Raw genomic sequence first — 14,530 nt, 5'->3', positions numbered from 1 at the left:
TCCGGAGGAGAGGGGGAATGCCAGTGGACCTCCGGAGGAGAGGGGGAATGCCAGTGGACTGTTGGAGGAGAGGGGGAATGCGAGTGGACTTCCGGAGGAGAGGGGGAATGCCAGTGGACCTCCGGAGGAGAGGGGGAATGCGAGTGGACCTCCGGAGGAGAGGGGGAATGCGAGTGGACCTCCGGAGGAGAGGGGGAATGCCAGTGGACCTCCGGAGGAGAGGGGGAATGCCAGTGGACCTCCGGAGGAGAGGGGGAATGCCAGTGGACCTCCGGAGGAGAGGGGGAATGCCAGTGGACCTCCGGAGGAGAGGGGGAATGCCAGTGGACCTCCGGAGGAGAGGCGGAATGCCAGTGGACCTCCGGAGGAGAGAGGGAATGCCAGTGGACCTCCGGAGGAGAGGGGGAATGCCAGTGGACCTCCGGAGGAGGGGTGGAGGGATATTAGCAACAGCAGACAGAACACTTGTAGGTGAATGGGGTAAGGGATTTGTATGTGTAGTAAGACAGACACGTTAGTGGAGTACAGAGAGGCAGGAAGATACATATTACACAATGAGGAGAATGTAAGGGTGGAGACAGGTGAAGAACATCGTTATATGAACCTGAATCTTTGGACGTGATAACAGAGGTTCCTTCTCAGTGGGGACAATCCTTAAATAAAATATACTCGGAAGGATGAAAATCAGACTTGGGGCTGAAGTGGCTCCTGTAAGAAGTAAGAAAGTACTATATGTAACAAGCAGTATATTGTATAATTAACGATGTATTGTGTACTGTATAATTACCACCCAGCATATTGTATGTTCAGTGCATAATGCTGTAAACGTATAAAGTGCAATTCCATTTCATTGTATAAAAGTATACATAGCAGCCAGCCTATTGTATAACATGTAACGAACACCCAACTCATCGTATACAGTGCATATGACACGCAGTCCTGTATCTGAATGCTTGTATGATGTACAAGCATTCGCTCAGGCCCCTCAGACGCGTCCCGGCCGCCGTCATGACGACCGGGGTGTCACTTCCGGTTTCCGTCCCGGGCCGTCACCATGGCAACGGCCAGGACGCATTGAACAGCACCGACCCGGCCAGCTAGACAGCCTCCTGCTGGGCCTGATTACCCTTCTGTGTTCCTCAGTTCCTATTGGTCTCAGCAAGTATTGTAAGGAAGAGAGGGCTTAGCCTCCATGCCGGTTATAGCTTCAGTCTCTGGCTGCTGACCTGCTTCTCTGCTCTTGTTATTTGGATTGATTCTTTCGTGCATGACCCTTGGCTCGTTTACTGGACTCTGTTGGATTGCTCGTGACCCTGATCTTTGCCTGTTACCTGGATACGCTGTTTGCCGCCAGCCCTGACCTCTGCCTGGACCTCACTACTGTTGCCTGCTGTACCCTCTGACCTCGGCCCGTTTTGGACTTCGCTGTTTCTACCACCTGGCCCTCAACTGCGCTACAGTAAGATTATAAACTTGTACTACTCTGAGTTGAAGACCTGGGGGCATCGGAGTACCTGTGAGCGCGTTCAGCTCTACGGGAAAGGCGGCTGCTATAGGTGAAGACCTCTGTTACCTGTTCTACGAGTTTATGATATTTGCCGTCAGCCTTAACACACATATAACACTGAGCACATGGTCTGTTGGCCAATGAAAATAGAAGACCCCTTTATCAAAGAGTCTTCCATTTCAATTGAGCCTTAACTGAATATAACAGCCTGTGCATTAATATTGATAATATCACTTCTTCTTGTCTAACTAATTTTCAGGAATATTGGCTCAGCCCACAAAATATACGCCCCTCGCTTAGGGTAAGCGACAGGTACCATTATAATCGTTGCGTTTAGCAGAAAACACTATTATATCGCAACAGTAGGTGGCGCAGAAGAACAAGCCACCACTGCAGACACAAACTTAATTTCATGAAATGTCCAACGATCTAAAGCGACTGTAAGGTTTCCAGAACCTGATCGATGCCAAGTGGCTTTCTTCCTGCCATCAATAACACAAGCTTTGTCTTTCAACCTGGCACCTAAGTATAGACCACCACGTGATATATAAATCATGCTTACCAATGACACCGAAAATATCCTTGATGTTTGGAATAAAGATGACCAGCAGATTGACCACTACGAGCAAACACACAGCAATAAGGATGTGTCTCCACCAGCGAAAGTCCTGTCCTGGACAAAGGAGCTGCTGGATTGCTCTGCGGATCTGAGGCGAGAGACGGGAGCGGGGGATTAGGAAGAAGTAAATCAGACGGACGTGGGCAGAGAAAGGTATCGGGAGGCACACTTACCGGAAACAAGACAACCGGCACGGTGAGAGTGACGGCCACTAATACGGCAAGACGGACACACAAGATGACCGTGTCTAGTGGGTCCACTTTGTTATACGTGTGTAACATCTCCGTCTCCACGTTATCTAATGGGGGAGAGAGCGAAAATACTCAAATCATCATCTACCATTCTCCATGACAGATCTGGATTACTGGGTATGGAAAGAACCGTGCCCAAAGTTTTACAGTTATGATAAACCTTTATTATATAAAAGGGGATATTTTAACTTTAAATACTTTTCTCCGTATGTTTCTCCTTAAAGTGAACTCTGCGTCTGTGTAAATATTTTGATTAATCAATTCATATCCTGGTTCTAGTGATGAGCTTTGAGTTATAAAGGAGGATTTCATTGTTGGTGGAGATATATTCTACTTTCCTCCACCCGCCTTGTGACCGCTCCATTTCTACCATGACGAGCTGCCAGAGAGGGATTCTGTAGAGGCCAAGACCCGATAAAGTACTAGAAATGACCTTTGGCTTCTTACTGGTCAATTGCTGCTAACATCCAATCAGGAACAAGCTGTATAGCAGACGTCAGCACCTGCAGAAACACTTTCCAGCAGCTCAACTGTCTGGTAAGCGCCTTTCATTCATCAAGCATGTTACCAATTCAGATACCCTCTCCCTAATTCTCTTATGCCGCACTACATCCGGTAATTCTGCGTGACTCTTACCGTAGAAAGTTAGGTACCCAAACACAGCAGTCATCAGGTACATGATAAACATGGCCAAGATGGAGACATTGGCCACATTCTGCATCCGCTTCTTGGTAGCTCTTGATGCATAAAAGAAATAAAAGCACGTTACTCGTATAATAGATGTGTGTGCAGTGTGGTGGGTCGGCCAGCAGAGGGCAGAATTAGATTTGCAAACTGATTGTCAAGGTAAATGTGAAAGAAAATCACAAAGACTAGAGCAGGGATAAGCAACGTGATACACTTCAGTGGCCCTCTAACCTTCAAAAGGGCCACACATTAACCTTATGATGAATGTCACAGTAGATAACATAGGCATCTCAATATGGCTTCGTACCCCTCTACACCAACCTGCGCAGTTCAGTATATATCGGCAGAACCTCCGGGTGACACACAAAGGCAAACGCCACGATCGGGATGGCGTACGCAGTCTGGAAAAAAAAATGTGTCACAACTTTAATAAGGTGGAAACAAGAAACGCTGGAAAAACAAGAGTAAAACAACGAGCCTGTGGCCGTCTACGGATCCGTTTGCGGACATACCTGCGAGTTGGCGGTAAACAGCTTAGCCGTGCACGCGTCATTGGTGGTGTTGTACCCGTTGGTGTAGACGGTATGCTCCGTACTTGTTGTGTTGCTCAGGGGGCACGGTATGATGGTTTTCTTGTAGATCACCTGGCCGAGAGCAGATTGAGGTGGTGAAATTTAAGGAGACATTAAGCAGAGACAAAAAAGAAATGCGTTTCGACCCCCAGCAGAGGTGGAGACTTGTGAACACAGAAGGGGAACGTTTTTGTGACATTTGTAGAAATTAAAAAAAATAAAAAATAAAATCAGAACAGTAAGTACCTCTGTGAAGATCATGTTCAGGAGTGAATGTGTGTAGAAGAAATTATTTTGGATTCCAATCATTGCTTCTATAGTTTGCCTAGAGGGGTTATAGCATTTTATTACAGTGTATAGTGATGCATGTTAGACTGGTTCTCTCTTCTGCTCCTGAGTGATTTGGATATTTTGGTTCTATGTATATGTTTTATCTATCAACCTTTTAGTTACTTTAATTATTTATATTTTTGGAATACCCTTACTCTGTCAGTGTGGGCAATGTGAGTATGCGTGGTTGGTGGGAGTCTGCTTTTCATAGATAAACCAAGTAGGAAATATCACTGTACTAATCTGCCGCTATATAAATTCTCTGACATCTGCCACAGCTGCTTCTTACCGCACACAGGAAGAAGACCATACAACTAAGAGAGAAGCCGCTCGTGTAACCCAGGTATCCTGAGAGAGAGATTAGAGACGGACAATCCATAACCAACAGACTCGTTATATCTGTATAAACAGTGAGTTCTCATGTTATCACTACTAACACACAGCACAGACCGTCCACTGGCCATAAACTAACACACAGCACAGACCGTCCACACGCCATAAACTAACACACAGCACAGACCGTCCACACGCCATAAACTAACACACAGCACAGACCGTCCACTGGCCATAAACTAACACACAGCACAGACCGTCCACTGGCCATAAACTAACACACAGCACAGACCGTCCACTGGCCATAAACTAACACACAGCACAGACCGTCCACTGGCCATAAACTAACACAGCACAGACCGTCCACTGGCCATAAACTAACACACAGCACAGACCGTCCACTGGCCATAAACTAACACACAGCACAGACCGTCCACACGCCATAAACTAACACACAGCACAGACCGTCCACACGCCATAAACTAACACACAGCACAGACCGTCCACACGCCATAAACTAACACAGCACAGACCGTCCACACGCCATAAACTAACACACAGCACAGACCGTCCACTGGCCATAAACTAACACACAGCACAGACCGTCCACTGGCCATGAACTAACACAGCACAGACCGTCCACACGCCATAAACTAACACACAGCACAGACCGTCCACACGCCATAAACTAACACAGCACAGACCGTCCACACGCCATAAACTAACACACAGCACAGACCGTCCACACGCCATAAACTAACACACAGCACAGACCGTCCACACGCCATAAACTAACACACAGCACAGACCGTCCACACGCCATAAACTAACACACAGCACAGACCGTCCACTGGCCATGAACTAACACACAGCACAGAACGTTCACCAGCCATAAACTAACACACAGCACAGACCGTCCACTGGCCATAAACTAACACAGCACAGACCGTCCACCGGCCATAAACTAACACAGCACAGACCGTCCACACGCCATAAACTAACACACAGCACAGACCGTCCACTGGCCATAAACTAACACAGCACAGACCGTCCACCGGCCATAAACTAACACAGCACAGACCGTCCACACGCCATAAACTAACACACAGCACAGACCGTCCACTGGCCATAAACTAACACACAGCACAGAACGTCCACTGGCCATAAACTAACACACAGCACAGACCGTCCACTGGCCATAAACTAACACACAGCACAGACCGTACACTAGAAATAAACTAACACACAGCACAGACTGTCCACCAGCCATAAACTAACACAGCACAGACCGTCCACCAGAAATAAACTAACACACAGCACAGACCGTCCACCAGAAATAAATTAACACACAGCACAGACCGTCCACCGGCCATAAACTAACACACAGCACAGACCGTCCACCAGAAATAAATTAACACACAGCACAAACCGTCCACCGGCCATAAACTAACACAGCACAGACCGTCCACTGGCCATAAACTAACACACAGCACAGACCGTACACTAGAAATAAACTAACACACAGCACAGACCGTCCACCAGAAATAAACTAACACAGCACAGACCGTCCACCAGAAATAAACTAACACAGCACAGACCGTCCACCGACCATAAACTAACACAGCACAGACTGTCCACAGGCCATAAACTAACACAGCACAGACCGTCCACCAGAAATAAACTAACACAGCACAGACCGTCCACCAGAAAAAAACTAACACACAGCACAGACCGTCCACCAGAAATAAACTAACACAGCACAGACTGTCACGGGCCATAAACTAACACAGCACAGACCGTCCACCAGAAATAAACTAACACAGTACAGCCCGTCCACCAGAAATAAACTAACACACAGCACAGACCGTCCACCAGAAATAAACTAACACAGCACAGACCGTCCACCAGAAATAAACTAACACACAGCACAGACCGCCCACCAGAAATAAACTAACACACAGCACAGACCATCCACCAGAAATAAACTAACACACAGCACAGACCGTCCACCAGAAACAAACTAACACACAGCACAGACCGTCCACCAGAAATAAACTAACACACAGCACAGACCGTCTACCAGAAATAAACTAACACAGCACAGACCGTCCACCAGAAATAAACTAACACACAGCACAGACCGTCCACCAGAAAAAAACGAACACACAGCACAGACCGTCCACCAGAAATAAACTAACACAGCACAGCCCGTCCACCAGAAATAAACTAACACACAGCACAGACCGTCCACCAGAAATAAACTAACACACAGCACAGACCATCCACCAGAAATAAACTAACACAGGACAGACCGTCCACCAGGAATAAACTAACACACAGCACAGACCGTCCACCAGAAATAAACTAACACAGCGCAGACCGCCCACCGGCCATAAACTAACACACAGCACAGACCGTCCACCAGAAATAAACTAACACAGCACAGACCACCCACCAGAAATAAACTAACACAGCACAGACCATCCACCAGCCGTAAACTAACACAGCACAGACTGGTCCACGGGCCATAAACTAACACAGCACAGACCGGTCCACGGGCCATAAACTAACACAGCACAGACCGTCCACCAGAAATAAACTAACACAGCACAGACCGTCCACCAGAAAAAAACGAACACACAGTAGAGACCGTCCACCAGAAATAAACTAACACACAGCACAGACCGTCCACCAGAAATAAACTAACACAGCACAGACCGTCCACCAGAAATAAACTAACACACAGCACAGACCGTCCACCAGAAATAAACTAACACACAGCACAGACCGTCCACCAGAAATAAACTAACACAGCACAGACCGTCCACCAGAAATAAACTAACACACAGCACAGACCGTCCACCAGAAATAAACTAACACACAGCACAGACCATCCACCAGAAATAAACTAACACACAGCACAGACCGCCCACCAGAAATAAACTAACACAGCACAGACTGTCCACCAGAAATAAACTAACACACAGCACAGACCATCCACCAGAAATAAACTAACACCGGACAGACCGTCCACCAGGAATAAACTAACACACAGCACAGACCGTCCACCAAAAATTAACTAACACAGCGCAGACCGCCCACTGGCCATAAACTAACACACAGCACAGACCGTCCACCAGAAATAAACTAACACAGCACAGACAGCCCACCAGAAATAAACTAACACAGCACAGACCATCCACCAGCCGTAAACTAACACAGCACAGACTGGTCCACGGGCCATAAACTAACACAGCACAGACCGGTCCACGGGCCATAAACTAACACAGCACAGACCGTCCACCAGAAATAAACTAACATAGCACAGACCGTCCACCAGAAATAAACTAACACACAGCACAGACCATCCACCAGGAATAAAGTAACAGACAGCACAGACCGTCCACCAGAAATAAACTAACACACAGCACAGACCGTCCACCAGAAATAAACTAACACACAGCACAGACCGCCCACCGGCCATAAACTAACACACAGCACAGACCGTCCACCAGAAATAAACTAACACAGCACAGACCGTCCACCAGAAATAAACTAACACACAGCACAGACCGTCCACCAGAAATAAACTAACACACAGCACAGACCGTCCACCAGAAACAAACTAACACACAGCACAGACCGTCCACCAGAAATAAACTAACACACAGCACAGACCGTCTACCAGAAATAAACTAACACAGCACAGACCGTCCACCAGAAATAAACTAACACACAGCACAGACCGTCCACCAGAAAAAAACGAACACACAGTACAGACCGTCCACCAGAAATAAACTAACACACAGCACAGACCGTCCACCAGAAATAAATTAACACAGCACAGACCGTCCACCAGAAATAAACTAACACACAGCACAGACCGTCCACCAGAAATAAACTAACACACAGCACAGACCGTCCACCAGAAATAAACTAACACAGCACAGACCGTCCACCAGAAATAAACTAACACACAGCACAGACCGTCCACCAGAAATAAACTAACACACAGCACAGACCATCCACCAGAAATAAACTAACACAGGACAGACCGTCCACCAGGAATAAACTAACACACAGCACAGACCGTCCACCAGAAATAAACTAACACAGCGCAGACCGCCCACCGGCCATAAACTAACACACAGCACAGACCGTCCACCAGAAATAAACTAACACAGCACAGACCACCCACCAGAAATAAACTAACACAGCACAGACCATCCACCAGCCGTAAACTAACACAGCACAGACTGGTCCACGGGCCATAAACTAACACAGCACAGACCGGTCCACGGGCCATAAACTAACACAGCACAGACCGTCCACCAGAAATAAACTAACACAGCACAGACCGTCCACCAGAAAAAAACGAACACACAGTAGAGACCGTCCACCAGAAATAAACTAACACACAGCACAGACCGTCCACCAGAAATAAACTAACACAGCACAGACCGTCCACCAGAAATAAACTAACACACAGCACAGACCGTCCACCAGAAATAAACTAACACACAGCACAGACCGTCCACCAGAAATAAACTAACACAGCACAGACCGTCCACCAGAAATAAACTAACACACAGCACAGACCGTCCACCAGAAATAAACTAACACACAGCACAGACCATCCACCAGAAATAAACTAACACACAGCACAGACCGCCCACCAGAAATAAACTAACACAGCACAGACTGTCCACCAGAAATAAACTAACACACAGCACAGACCATCCACCAGAAATAAACTAACACCGGACAGACCGTCCACCAGGAATAAACTAACACACAGCACAGACCGTCCACCAAAAATTAACTAACACAGCGCAGACCGCCCACTGGCCATAAACTAACACACAGCACAGACCGTCCACCAGAAATAAACTAACACAGCACAGACCGCCCACCAGAAATAAACTAACACAGCACAGACCATCCACCAGCCGTAAACTAACACAGCACAGACTGGTCCACGGGCCATAAACTAACACAGCACAGACCGGTCCACGGGCCATAAACTAACACAGCACAGACCGTCCACCAGAAATAAACTAACATAGCACAGACCGTCCACCAGAAATAAACTAACACACAGCACAGACCATCCACCAGGAATAAAGTAACAGACAGCACAGACCGTCCACCAGAAATAAACTAACACACAGCACAGACCGTCCACCAGAAATAAACTAACACACAGCACAGACCGCCCACCGGCCATAAACTAACACACAGCACAGACCGTCCACCAGAAATAAACTAACACAGCACAGACCGTCCACCAGAAATAAACTAACACAGCACAGACCGTCCACCAGAAATAAACTAACACACAGCGCAGACCGCCCACCAGAAATAAACTAACACACAATACAGACCGTCCACCAGAAATAAACTAACACACAGCGCAGACCGCCCACCAGAAATAAACTAACACAGCACAGACCGTCCACCAGAAATAAACTAACACAGCACAGACCGTCCACCAGAAATAAACTAACACACAGCACAAACCGCCCACCAGAAATAAACTAACACACAGCACAGACCGCCCACCGGCCATACTGGCACAAAACACAAAGACTTTGACACAAAACACAATCTAATCAGAGGCCATCTCCAGGTTCATATCTTACCCAGATGTTTCATGAGTGCGAGAGGAAGAATGATGAGGACACTGACTATGACGATGAGTATGTTACCATTTAAATACCAGGCCCTGCAGAGGAGAGAACGCTCAGATAATGGGAACATGTGACGAGGTAATGGCACGTACACAGATAAATGTTGCACACACACACACACACACACACACACAGAAGTACAATCCTCCGAATCTTATCCTAATCTTACTGGGTTGTCTCAGACAGCCCGATGAAGGTTTGAATGACGAGGGGCAGCTCATACTTGATGATGTATAAATAGCTGGACATTGCTGGAAGAGAAAGGAGACTCTTGTATTACATTGTTCAGCTGCAATCAGAGTGGGTACAATAATAGACCAATTGACACTGTATAAAGATCATATCAAACTAGGCACCCTCAGCTGGCATTGCCACTGGATGCCTGGAAGAGAACGAGTCGTACCCTCAGATTCATGATGGATGATGTAGAAAGTGTGCAATGCCCTGCAGAAGCCTGGCAAACAATGTGCAATGCTCTGCAATGTTTTTTTACGCAGTAATATCCCACTGTAATATTAAACTCCAAGAGGACACTACACGTCCATCATTCAGTTCTCATATAAGGAATATTCCATAACGGTGAAATGTACGATCCGAATAGACATTACCCCATGTATATTATACAGACACCATGAAAATCTCAATCGTATAATTATAACCAAGTATCTTGTTGTGAATGATTTCAAACACAATACATAAACAGCAACACTTCTCATATCAAATAACAGTAATCCTAGGTAGAAAAAGAGAGAGGAAAATGATTCTCACCGCCCACATTGTGCACTGTTATGATTATGGCAGTCAGGATTTTCCCCCCGTATCCAAATGCTCTTTGTCCGAGCTGTTCATAGGCGCGTATACCTGGGCGGGAGAAAGCACGAAGAGGGGGGAGAGTGAATGAAACGCGGTGTGACGGGAGAAAGGAAGGAGGTATATAAAATAAAAAAAAAACAGTACAGTTCACTTGCGAAGCAGAAGACGATCCAAGAAGAAATGTGCTTTTCAACCACAGTGTAAAACACTACCCACATCCAGAGCTTCGTAAATGACCTCCGCTGCAGAGAGACAGCGATAGCAGGGAATGAGAATGAGTAAAATAATGCAGATATGTGGTTTTGGACAGAGAGACGATGGGAATGATTTGGAGCACAGGAGGGAGGTAATGATGGACCCGTGGTCTGCATCAAATGAGGAGGTCACTGGTGAGGAAGCAGATATAAAACATACTGCGACACGGAGAGACGGTCACTCACCAACAACACCGGAACACTTGAGGAGGAGGTGGATGGAGTAAGCGGACAGGAGAGCAATGGACATTAGAAGGAACCTACAGGAGAGATCAGAAACACAACTTTACAGTCTAAGGGCTAGATTTACTAAGCTGCGGGTTTGAAAAAGTGGGGATGTTGCCTATAGCAACCAATCAGATTTAAGCTTTCATTTATTTAGTACCTTCTACAAAATGATAGCTAGAATCTGATTGGTTGCTATAGGCAACATCCCCAATTTTTCAAACCCGCAGCTTAGTAAATCTAGCCCTAAATCCGGTGACTACAGACAGATATGTGGCTGGCAGCAGGGTCCAGGAACAGGCTCGGTGCATGGCATCATACAGTGACATATTTTTGGGGCCTCTGGGAGAACAGTAACTAAAATAGAGTAAGTACATGCGTCCCAATACAGATAGGGACATTGGGAATCATTTAGAGTTGGATGCGTATACGCTCTGGGTGCAAGGTAACAAAGGCACTTTATAAAAAAAAGGATTTCCTTGTGATGGTTCAGTCGCACGCGTCTCAAGAAGCGTACCGCTCAAGAAACCAGCAGCAATGGCGCCAGGCGTACGTCAGCCGTAATACTTACACCCTACGGTAGCGCAGAGATGTGGCGCGGCAGTATTAGTAGTCAATCCTAAAGTCGCATTACCCTAAGTGCACAATGTGATAATGTAATGAAGTATTAATATATACAAGAGAGACTAGTGATTAATGTTGTTAATAAATGTAAAAGTCGCACGTTCATTATTACGTGATTAAATAGATGGAAATGGCAATTTAGTAATGCGAACAGATGGCCGCGATATGATATAGCCTCTGCGCTAATGATTTAAGGAGTATCAACTGGAGGGGTAAATACGCAACCATTGGTGATGAGATAGTCATCATCATCATCGTGTATCATTGCACCAGCTCTCCGGCACGCGGCTCCTAAAAGGTGTATCTGCGCATGCGTACACCCTTACTGTACTCGGACCGCACCTACCCGCCACAGTTTTCGCAAAACTCTACGTATGCAAATTTATTGCTGCATGTGCTCCGTACGGAAATGATCGTCTTATGTAGAACATACGTCCAACTCTAAATGGGCCTCATAATGTATGTACACACACACACACACACACACACACACGTAGAGATACAAAGGTCTCATTACTAAATTACACACAGTGACAACATCATATAGATTATGGCCACTATGCTGCACACTCACACATTATATACCTAAGGAAACAAGGGTTGCAGTGTGTGTACAGTACACAGGCTGTGTGTATAAGTGGTGTTTATGTACAGTACACAGGCATTGTGTCTGAGTTATGTGTATAAGTTGTGTGTCTGTACAGTACACAGGCTGTGTGTATGAGTTGTGTGTCTGTACAGTACACAGGCTGTGTGTATGAGTTGTGTGTCTGTACAGTACACAGGCTGTGTGTATAGAAGGCAGGTTGTGTGCATTGAATGTGTGTATCTGTACAGTACACAGGCTGTGTGTCTAAGTTGTGTGTCTGTACAGTACGCAGGCTGTGTGTCTAGGTTGTGTGACTGTACAGTACAGTATGCAGGCTCTGTGTCTAGGTTGTATGTATAAGTTATGTGTCTGTACATTACACTGTGTGTCTAGGTTGTGTGTGTAAGTTGTGTGTCTGTACAGTACGCAGGCTGTGTGTCTAGGTTGTGTGACTGTACAGTACAGTACTGTACAGTACAGTATGCAGGCTCTGTGTCTAGGTTGTATGTATAAGTTGTGTGTCTGTACATTACACTGTGTGTCTAGGTTGTGTGTATAAGTTGTGTGTCTGTACAGTACGCAGGCTGTGTTTCTGTACAGACACACAACTTATACACACAGCCTGTGTACTGTACAGAAACACAGCCTGCGTACTGTACAGACGCACAACTTATACACACAACCTAGACACACAGTGTAATGTACAGACACACAACTTATACATACAACCTAGACACAGAGCCTGCATACTGTACTGTACAGTCACACAACCTAGACACACAGCCTGCGTACTGTACAGACACACAACTTATACACACAACCTAGACACACAGGCTGTGTGTACAGCGACTGTGGGAACGTGAGCCTGCAATCTCTTTAGCAGCAGCTGGTTGAGGCTACACTTGCAGAAGCTGTTCCTGAAGAGGACTTTCCCAAACTGATAGCAGCCTGGACCCGTGCCAGGAAAGTGTGCAGCCGAGAGGGAGGGGGGAGAGGGGTAGGATAATATACTCACACAAAGAGAATGATTCCTGTGTTAGACATTGCATAGGCCAGGCCTAGGATCCCGCTACCCATGATCGCATTGCTCAGGTTAAACACAGACATCCCAAAAGACGTTTTCCCTTCAAACTGTGGGGTGAAACAGCACAAGAATTAACCTCAGAGAACAGCGCCGAGATTCCTAGATGACTACAGAATGCTTACACATGGCTAAATATAACTGCAGCCTGAGATTTAGTGGGAGCAGTAATTAAAGCGGCACTACCATCTAGATACAAACTCCTAATCTTCACCCCTACAAGCCAGAGCCCAGCGTAAATCCAGAGTTTCCTCATTTACTAGTGGTTATCCTTGTCTAAAACATGCCATGCTGCCCCACAGTGATGTCACTGGGGCCTTGGCATTACTACTGGCCCCACCCACAATATGGCTGCCTCCGCACATAGACGCACTTAAATCACAAGCCACACCCTTCAATGGAATAGATTCTCCAGCAGGACAATAATTTTTAATCAAGGCGTCTATACATTGAACAAAATACTGATCAGTGTGGAAGACGCACTGAAAATAAGAGGATGATTTAAACTGTTATATAAGCATAACAGTAATCACTCTAACACCATCTCCTGCTTCTGTTCCAGTCCTTATGGAGGAGTGAAGGAACGCGAGACTACAAAATCGTGTGACATTGTGTAACCTGGAAACTAGCTGCGCTGGGGACGCAATTGTGGACGTTGTAAATCGCGCATATTGCGGCTATAACGGCAACACTTCTAGCGCTGTCAGACAATGACCGCACACGGGGTCAGATGTGGTCATCTTTTGAGAGTCAGTTCCCGTCGACATCCGATAGATCCCGAGCAAATGTTGATCGGGATCGCGTCCTGTTTGGACTATGGTTGCCCGACTAGAAAACTAAGAATATGAGTAATAATCCTTCTTGATCCTTAAAGTGTGCTGCAATTTGTCGTCTTTAATTTAGTTTTAACATGTCCTGGGCCAAAGACGTGGATATATTTTCATGCTTCACCACA

At 46.3% G+C, this 14,530-nt stretch overlaps 1 protein-coding gene across 3 annotated transcripts in view; it reads right to left on the bottom strand.

Annotated features, from left to right (window-relative positions):
• SLC38A5 (solute carrier family 38 member 5) overlaps positions 1–14,530 on the bottom strand; it is a 34,482-nt gene that overhangs the window by 1,723 nt on the left and 18,229 nt on the right. For all 3 annotated transcript variants that reach the window (XM_075185571.1, XM_075185570.1, XM_075185572.1), the window contains exons 5-16: positions 13,510–13,625; positions 11,243–11,316; positions 10,758–10,850; positions 10,159–10,240; positions 9,942–10,024; positions 4,256–4,314; positions 3,577–3,708; positions 3,386–3,465; positions 3,014–3,114; positions 2,300–2,424; positions 2,070–2,214; positions 605–708 (exon numbers count right to left, since the gene is read on the bottom strand). In XM_075185571.1, coding sequence (XP_075041672.1) covers positions 605–708; positions 2,070–2,214; positions 2,300–2,424; positions 3,014–3,114; positions 3,386–3,465; positions 3,577–3,708; positions 4,256–4,314; positions 9,942–10,024; positions 10,159–10,240; positions 10,758–10,850; positions 11,243–11,316; positions 13,510–13,625 — 1,194 coding nt within the window. The remainder of the gene's footprint in view (positions 1–604; positions 709–2,069; positions 2,215–2,299; positions 2,425–3,013; positions 3,115–3,385; positions 3,466–3,576; positions 3,709–4,255; positions 4,315–9,941; positions 10,025–10,158; positions 10,241–10,757; positions 10,851–11,242; positions 11,317–13,509; positions 13,626–14,530) is intronic.

The sequence above is a fragment of the Mixophyes fleayi genome, chromosome 9 (assembly GCF_038048845.1).
Source record: "Mixophyes fleayi isolate aMixFle1 chromosome 9, aMixFle1.hap1, whole genome shotgun sequence".
Taxonomy (NCBI): domain Eukaryota; kingdom Metazoa; phylum Chordata; class Amphibia; order Anura; family Limnodynastidae; genus Mixophyes; species Mixophyes fleayi.
This window is presented reverse-complemented; position numbering and strand designations above follow the sequence as displayed.